This window comes from Aptenodytes forsteri, unplaced genomic scaffold, assembly GCF_000699145.1.
Source record: "Aptenodytes forsteri isolate BGI_AS27 unplaced genomic scaffold, ASM69914v1 Scaffold466, whole genome shotgun sequence".
NCBI lineage: Eukaryota > Metazoa > Chordata > Aves > Sphenisciformes > Spheniscidae > Aptenodytes > Aptenodytes forsteri.
The window spans coordinates 80,190-87,986 of record NW_008795119.1 but is presented as its reverse complement, the minus strand read 5'-3'; the positions used below and the strand labels follow the sequence as shown (position 1 = coordinate 87,986).

General features: G+C 61.4%; 1 protein-coding gene across 1 annotated transcript in view; it reads left to right on the top strand.

The window, feature by feature from the left end:
* Window positions 1-434: 434 nt before the first annotated feature.
* Window positions 435-7,797, top strand: part of FASTK (Fas activated serine/threonine kinase) — a 14,375-nt gene continuing 7,012 nt past the window's right edge. Inside the window, exons 1-9 of the mRNA XM_019471488.1 lie at window positions 435-763; window positions 916-1,124; window positions 3,030-3,500; window positions 4,100-4,248; window positions 4,495-4,711; window positions 4,914-5,073; window positions 5,745-5,836; window positions 6,239-6,875; window positions 7,259-7,373. Of these exons, the coding sequence (XP_019327033.1) occupies window positions 435-763; window positions 916-1,124; window positions 3,030-3,500; window positions 4,100-4,248; window positions 4,495-4,711; window positions 4,914-5,073; window positions 5,745-5,836; window positions 6,239-6,875; window positions 7,259-7,373 (2,379 nt within the window). The remainder of the gene's footprint in view (window positions 764-915; window positions 1,125-3,029; window positions 3,501-4,099; window positions 4,249-4,494; window positions 4,712-4,913; window positions 5,074-5,744; window positions 5,837-6,238; window positions 6,876-7,258; window positions 7,374-7,797) is intronic.

The window sequence follows — 7,797 nt, the reverse complement described above, 5'->3', positions numbered from 1 at the left end:
ACCGGACGGGGATCTGTGCGTGCCGGGGCCCCTGGGACAAGGGGGATCTGCGAGCCGGGGGCCCCGGGAGCGGGGAGGGGGCTGTGTGGGCCAGGGGACTTCAGGGTGGGGACGCCTGTGCAGGCTGGGGATCCCGGGACAACGGGGCTTGTGTGGGCCAGGGCACTTCGGGCCGGGCGGCCTGTGCAGGGTGGGGGTCCCGGTACCAAGGGGATCTCTGCACGTGGCGGGACCCCAGAACAGGGGGCTGTGTGGGCCAGGTACCCCTGGACTGGGGCGGATCTGTGTGGGTAGGGGGTCCCAGCGTGGGCTCCATGTGTCCCTTGCTGGCTCCAGCTGACCCAGAGGCACAAGCTCGCCACCCTCCTCACCCCACCTCTCGTCCCCAGGATCTCCCGGTTCTCCAAAGCCTCTCGAGCCGCCCTGCCCTCGCCATGCTGCGCCTGCTGCCATGGCTCCGTGCTCTGACCCGAGAAAGCGTGCGGCCCGGAGTCCTGCAGGGCCTGGCTGCTGGTGACAGGAGCAGGGCCGGGATGTATCCCACCTGCTACTGTGCAGGCAAAGCTAAGCAGCGGGCTGTGCTGCTCCCCCTGGACCCCTACGGCCATGGGCTGCTGCACACCTTTCCCCCGGACGCCTACAGGACTCGAGGTCATGGCAAGAGGAAGAGCTGGAACTTCATCCACGAGAAGATGAGTTATGACACCTTCTTCACAATGAAGCGTCTGATAGAGCGCTCGCGCAGTGTGGGGGAAGTGCTGCGGTGGGTCACTCAGAACCCCAGCAAGGTGTCCGCCAGCCACTACCCCATCGCCCTGCACAAGCTGGGCCAGCTCTTGCAGCAGCAGCAGCAGCAGGGCCAGGCCACGGTGAACGGGGAGAGCTACATCAACCCCCCAGCAAGTGATCACCCAGCCACTACCCCATCGCCCTGCACAAGCTGGGCCAGCTCTTGCAGCAGCAGCAGCAGCAGGGCCAGGCCACGGTGAACGGGGAGAGCCGCGGGCCCGGCCAGATGCTGGAGCAGCCGGAGTTTCAGACTCTCTGTCAGGCCATCATCAGTGGCTGCTCCAAGTTCGATAATTTCAGCATTGTCAACTGCCTGTACGCCGCTGCCGCACTGGGTGAGTGTCCCAGGCTGCCAGCGTCTGCCTGCGTGGGGTCACTGGCAGAGGGCGGGGGAGGCGGGCAGGGCAGTGGGACACGGGCCGGTGCTTGGGTTTGTGAGGTGAAAGGAGAGCTTCCCGGTCCGGCTGCCACGGAACGAGGAAGGACGTACCGGAACAGGAGCCGGTGTCTGGGTTTGTGTGTGGATTTACGTGTGATGGTGGCTTTGTGGCAGATGGAGTTGTGCCCTTTGAAGGAGGAGGCTCTGCTTGGGATATGCAGCAGGAAGGCAGTCAGGCGGACTGACTGCTCCAGGGGGGCTTGGCTCTCTGCAGCACCCGGCATGTCGGCCTGAAAGGCAGCCGAAGCGGTGGCCAGCACTGCCTGGCAGGACCGGGATAAACCGCTCCTTGACTTTTGTTCCAGCCCCTGAAAATCAGCAAACATCTGAGCATCGAAGTGTGAGATGCGAGATCTTGGCTAAACCCTTTGCAAGCCATGAGCCCTCTGTCATCGGGAGTTTAATATTCAGGAGAAAAGGTTCAGGCCGGTTCCTGCGCAGCAGCTGCTGGGCCGGCTGGTGGGCTGTGTCCCGGGGGGCTCGCACTTTGCTGGGCCGGGGGCCCCTGAGGGCCCTGCGGATTCTCCTGCCTGCGAGGAAGGGGATCGCGTGTGGTGGTTGCCTGCGGCGGCAGGTGCCTGCCCTCCCCGCCCCAGCGGTTCCTGCCAGCCCTGCGCTCCTCTGTCCCATGCGCACGGTTCCTGCCCTTGTATTTGCTTTTTTTTTCCACCGCAGCTGCACGCTGGGCTGAGGCCTCGGCTGAGCCGCGTACGGAGACGCCCAGTCCCTGCCGCGGGTTGATGCAGTAACTCTAGATCCCGCTGAAGGGGGGAGGGAAGACATTTCTGCTCTTCCCCACTCTGTCTCACGGCGCCTTGTGTTTGTTGACACTGAACTCTGGGCTGCCAGGCGCCTCTCCCCTCAGCTGGGCTCCCCCCAGCCTGCTCTGGTTTTGACCCACACTTTGTTCTCCGTCAGTCGCCCTTCCCTGCTCACCATGCTTACTCGGTCATTAATAAAAATGCTAACCCGCCTTTTTGAGGCCTTTTTAAGGAACAAAGCAACTGCTCAGACCAATTCTTCACTTTCCACCTTCTGACTGATTTTTGATTAATGATAAAATGCAGCAACTTACCCCATGCTGCCTTCGTTGCTTTAAAGCCCTTTTGAAAATTGAAGTCTTGTCAGCTGGCTTAGGAGACCAGTGGGCTGCCAGGGCCTCATACAGTGCGTAATGCTTCATGCATCTCCTGAAAATATCTCTCCTGACACGCGAAGGATGGCCTTTGCCTTTTCTCGTAACCACACTGTGTGCCTTGCCCCTTGTCTTTCCGTGGTTGAATAATACGTCCAGAGTTGAAGGAAAGTATTTCACCCAGGAGCCGAGTTTGAATGACTAAAGCTAAACTAGAAAACGGGAGAGGGTTAGAAATGTGGAAGGATTAATTCCTGTCATACACGGACAGTTTTTATTTTGATAATGTGCTGATGTCTTACTTGTTTTCCAACCAAAACTTTTTTTAAAGTACTTTTTGAGGTGTATTATTTATCTTTAAGACGTTTGAGACGTAAGAAATAAACCTTGCTTTTGCGGATGAACTAAAGGACTTCCATTTTGGTGGAGTGGGTGGGAATAATCCAACGGCTCCAAATTACTTTTTCCGTGGTGCAGATGCACTGATGTTCTGGTCAGGCTTTGCCAAACCGGTCCTCTTTCCCTTTCTCATCTCTGGTTTGATCACTGACACGGCAAACCTGTCCTTCTCTGGCTGTAGTCTCGTGCCTGAGCTTACGAGGATGGTTGTGCCTAGTGAAGACGAGAGGTGGGGTCCGGGCGTCCCTAACCCCTTCCCTGTCGCAGGCCTGCCCGGGGAATCGCCGCTGGTGCGTGTGCTGGAGGACGAATCCCGGAGCCGCCTGGGCCGCTTCAACCAGAAGGACGTCTCCATGGTCTTCAGCAGCGTGATGAGGCTCCACCCGTCCAGCCCCCACCCCCTGGTCGAGTCTTGCCTCAGCAGCTTGGAGCGGCATCTGGAGAAGGAGCGCCACCCCCAGACCCTCTTCCTGCTCCTCTCCTACTACCGGCTGCGGGCGCAGGCACTGCAGGGACACCCGGCCTCCGACCAGCAGCTGATCAACAACCGCAAGATCCTGCGCCTTGTCAGGCACACACTGGGGCAAGTGAGTGCCATGCGGGAGCACGAGCTGGCCCTCTTGGACGAGATGCTGGCTCTGTGCGCCCAGGAGGCGAACAACAAGGCCCTGGAGGCCATCTTCAGCTCTCAGCTCTTCTACGAGAACCGCCAAGAGCGATTCATCCGCAGTATGGCAGGTGAGGGCAGGGTCTGCCCAGGCAGGGTCCCAGCCTTGCCCACTGTGTGAGCCTCTTCCCCGGTGTGGGGTGCGCTGGGCTCTGTCCGTGCACTTGGCAGCCTTGGAGCCTCCTTTCTTGGCCCCAGAGGACATCTGGGTTTGTGACAGCACCAGCTGGGGCCTTGTTGAGCACCAGGGCCTGCAGCAGTGAGGCTGGAGCAGGAGATGCTCTGCCTTATGGCCGCCCTGTCACTGACTTCCCAGCCTAGCCCTTTCGGGGGCTGTGAGCCTACCTTACCTCAAGACTGGGAGCAGGGTGGTTTCGGTGGGGTTTCTACAGAAGGGCTTCCATTCTGTGCATGTTCCAGCTGTGTTCCAGCTGTGCCTTCTGGGTGCACGTGATGGGAATCTGCCCGAGCCTCTCACAAGCCCCATAACTTGATGGTTTTTGGAAGCCTTCTGGGTTTCAGGAGAGGTGGCTCTGCTGCCCAGGTCTTGTTATCTGCCACCTGCCTGCACTGCCTTTCCTGCCCAGGCTGTAGTGGCTTCTGGAGAGCTGCAGTTCGGACAGAGCCAGGCCCCTCTGACGGATACCCTGCTATGGTTTGCTCTATGCAGAGTGGCTCCCCAGGAAGGCAGAGAACCTTACCCCCTACACCATGGCCCTCATTGCCAAGTATGTGGCCCGGCACCGGCTGCGTGAGCCACGGCTGCTTGATACCATCGCAAACTTCCTCCTGAAGCGTGGGGAGCAGCTCGACAGCAAGGTGAGTGTTTGCCCCGGTCTGCGGGGGATGCCTGGGGCTGGCTCTGAGGCTGCCCCGGTGCTGGGGGAAACCACGTCCCTTCTCTGCCATCAGTCTGGGGCATCTCACTGGGGACTGACTGGGATGTGCCCTGATCCTTATGGGTTGTGAGAGCCTGTTTCTGCCTGGCTCTGAGCAGGCCTGGGCCTGACCTGTCCTTCATCCCGCTGCCTGGCCCAGCCCATCTCTCTCTCCTCCTGCCTGCAGGTGATCCAGAAGCTGGTGTTTCCCTTCAGCCGCATGAATTACCGCCCATCCAACCACAGCGAGCTCTTCCCCAAGCTGGAGGCCATCCTGGAGCAGAAAGCTGGCAGTTCACCCCTGGCGACCGTCAACATCCTCATGTCCATGTTTCAGCTTAGCCATTTCCCCCAGACTGTCCTGCACCAAGTCTTCTCCCCAGCCTTCATCACCAATGTTATGAGTATGTCGGGCCTTTTCCAGGGTAAACCCAGCCGTTAAAGCTCAGGGCTGGGGTGGAGGTGGATTTTGAAAGCGTTGGGCAGAACAGACTCCCCCTGGGAGTGCTGTCAGCCCTTGCTGGCAGTCACTCTCCCCCCCCGGGAGCGTGGCTGGGTGAGGAGGGGCTGCCAGGCAGCATCTAGCCAGCTGTCCTCTCCCCGCAGGCAGCCCCTACGCGCTGATTGTGCGCCGCTACCTCTCGCTGCTGGACGCAGCGGTGGAGCTGGAGTTCCGCGATTACAGTGGCCCACGCCTCGACCCGCGCTACCGTGTCCTCATGTTCGAGCACGCCCTGACGGCCGACGAGGCCAACAGAAAGTACAGGTCAGTGGCGGGGGCAGGCGGCACGCTGGGGAGGGGAGGGCTGCCCCGGCAGGGGAGAGCACGGCTGGGAGCGCGGTGTGCTGGGCACCCTACTGCCTGTCCCTTGCAGGTGGGCAGTGCGGTGTCACTTGGGACACGGGGTCTGTCACCTTGTTCTGGCAGGATCCCAGCCAAGGACAGTGCCAGGGTAAATGCCCGTACATGAGCTCTGAAGCCTGTAGAGCGGCAATATAGGATCGTAGGATCATTTAGGTTGCAAAAGACCCTTAAGATCATCGAGTCCAACCGTTAACCTAACGCTGCCAAGTCCACCATTAAACCATGTCCCTAAGCACCACATTTACACGTCTTTAAATACCTCCAGGGATGGTGACTCAACCCCTTCCTTGGGCAGCCTGTTCCAATGCTTGACAACCCTTTCAGTGAAGAATATGCTGTTGGTGTAGCAATATCGGGAGGAGCTTTTCTGCTGAATGAGCTGAAGCGTGTCCCATCCTTGCCTCAGAACAGCAGAGCCCAAAGCTAAAGGCTCTCCTTATTTCTCGCTCCCAGGGGCCTCCACGTCTCTGCGCAGATGTGCTCAGTGGGAAAACACGGGTCGGCAGTGCTCGAGGGGGGTGGGCTGGGGGCCCCTCCCTAGTGCGTCCTCTGACTCTTCTTTTTCCCCTCAGTTACAAGGGGCTGGTGGCTGAGGCCCTGCGGCAGCTGGTGGGAGAAGAGTGCTATCGGCAGGATGAGGTGCTGCCCCCAGGATACTGCACAGGTAGCCTGGCTGGGCACCCTGCTTTGGGGCAGGGCCATGGCTCCGGGGAGGGGGCTGGCAGTTGGGATTTGGGGAGCTGTGGGTGCAGCAGAAGCCCTGCGGCTGCCTGGATGCTCGGGGGACACCCAAGGGTGCGAGGTTATTCAGGGCAGAACTAGATTTGGCTGCTTTGTCACCACCTTCCCCATGATACTGCCTTCCCCCAGCGCTTCGGGACAAAGCTCCCAGAGCCGCCCCCACCTCAGGAGGGCTCAGCTGGGCCAGTGCAGCAGGGGGATCCCCTCTGCGCTCCCATCTGGGCTCTGGCACGTCTCACACCCTGGGGCACGCGGGGTCCCCGAGCTCATGTCCCACCAGTAGCGGGGTCTTGAGGCCTGGTGCTGATCTGTGTTCTCTCCGCAGACTTCCTGCTGTGGATTAACCGCTCGGGCACCGTGCTGCCTCTCTCCCGTGTCCCTGCGGCTTCCAAGGCTCCCTCTGCCCACACTACAACGTCCCCTGCTGCCATTTCCTTGCGCTCCAGCGTCCTGGCCCTCACCTCGGACTTGCAGGACTTTGCCCCGTTTGCTCCAGAGACGCCGAGCAGCCCCCCGGGCTCCCGAGAGAACAACCTGGCCGGGCGGTTCCTGCCCACGCTTTGCCCTGCCCCAGGGGGCCCCTGCTACCAGCCCCCCTCGGACTATTACTGTGGCCTGAGCAAAGAGTCTTCCCTGGAGAGCCAGGGCAGTTCCACGTTAAGCAGCCCTTCCGAGTGCCTCTCCGCGCAGCCGGCTGGCACTCCTGACTGCTCGCCCAGGGGCACCTCCGCAGCCACCCTCTTCCAGTTCCCCATCAGCAAGATTCTGGAGGAGGAAGAGGAGGCTACCGCCGGCTGCCCTGGGCACGATCACAACTGCTTCCAGGGGGAGCAGGCCCAGGAAGAACCAGAGGAAAGGAGCCCACCCCCCAGTGAGGATGCCTGCCCTCCGCCCTCTCCGTGCCGGCCCAGCCCCAAGCGAGGGCCAGGCGATGGGCCGCAGGGAGCTGAAGAGATTCAGAGGTACCGAGCAGGGCCGGTCCGTGTCCCCACTCCCTTCTGGCAGGACAGCCGCCTCGGGCCCGCACCAGCACTGGCTTCAGCTCCTGCCCTCCCCAGCAGTCGGCCCCGGGCCCTCCTGCCCTGCGCTGTTAGGTGCCCGGCGGCAGCGCAGGCTGTGCTGCAGAGACCCTGTCCCCACCGCCCCCAGGCCCTGGGGTGCAGCTCGTCCCAGCCCGGGTACGGCTGACCCTGCCACCAGTTGGGTGCAGGAGGGGGGGGGGGTGCTGCCCTTCATCCGCCACTCTTAGGGGGACCAGGCGCGGGCGATGCTGCTGCCGGTCCTGCCTGCAGGGTCTGTGGTGTGGGGTAACGCTGCCCTCCTTCCCCCGCTCTGTCCTCTGCAGGGTGGTGCTGTCGGTCAATGACAAATGGCATTACTGCCAGAACTCCGACATACTGGTGGGCTCGCGAGCCATGAGGGACAGGCACTTGCGACTGCTGGGCTACTGTCTGGTTCAGGTAAGCGGGGGGCTGCTCCCTTCCCTTCCCCTCCTCCCCCTGGGCAGAAACCGCCCGTGGCTGTGCAGCAAGATGGGCTCCAGGCTGGAGAGCTGGCATCCCCACTGTAAACACTCCCGATGGGAGCTGTCCTTCCACACTTGCTGCTTGTGAGAGGAAGCAGTGACTCATCCTCACGGCTCCTTTTTGCCCTCCCCCACCCCACCCCAAGACTTCTTCCACACAGCTGGTGGGTGAGACTAGCCCCGGTGCCCTGGCGGAAAGCACGGACAAGGGGACAGCCCCTCCTGTCCGCTGGTCCTGCAGGAATCCCGTCCTACAGGTCTGCCGCCTGGAGCTGAGACCCGACCCGCGTGCTGGGCAGGGAGGGGAGAAGGGGAAGCTGCTCAGCCTGGACCTGGCAGACACGTTGTCAGTGGCGGTG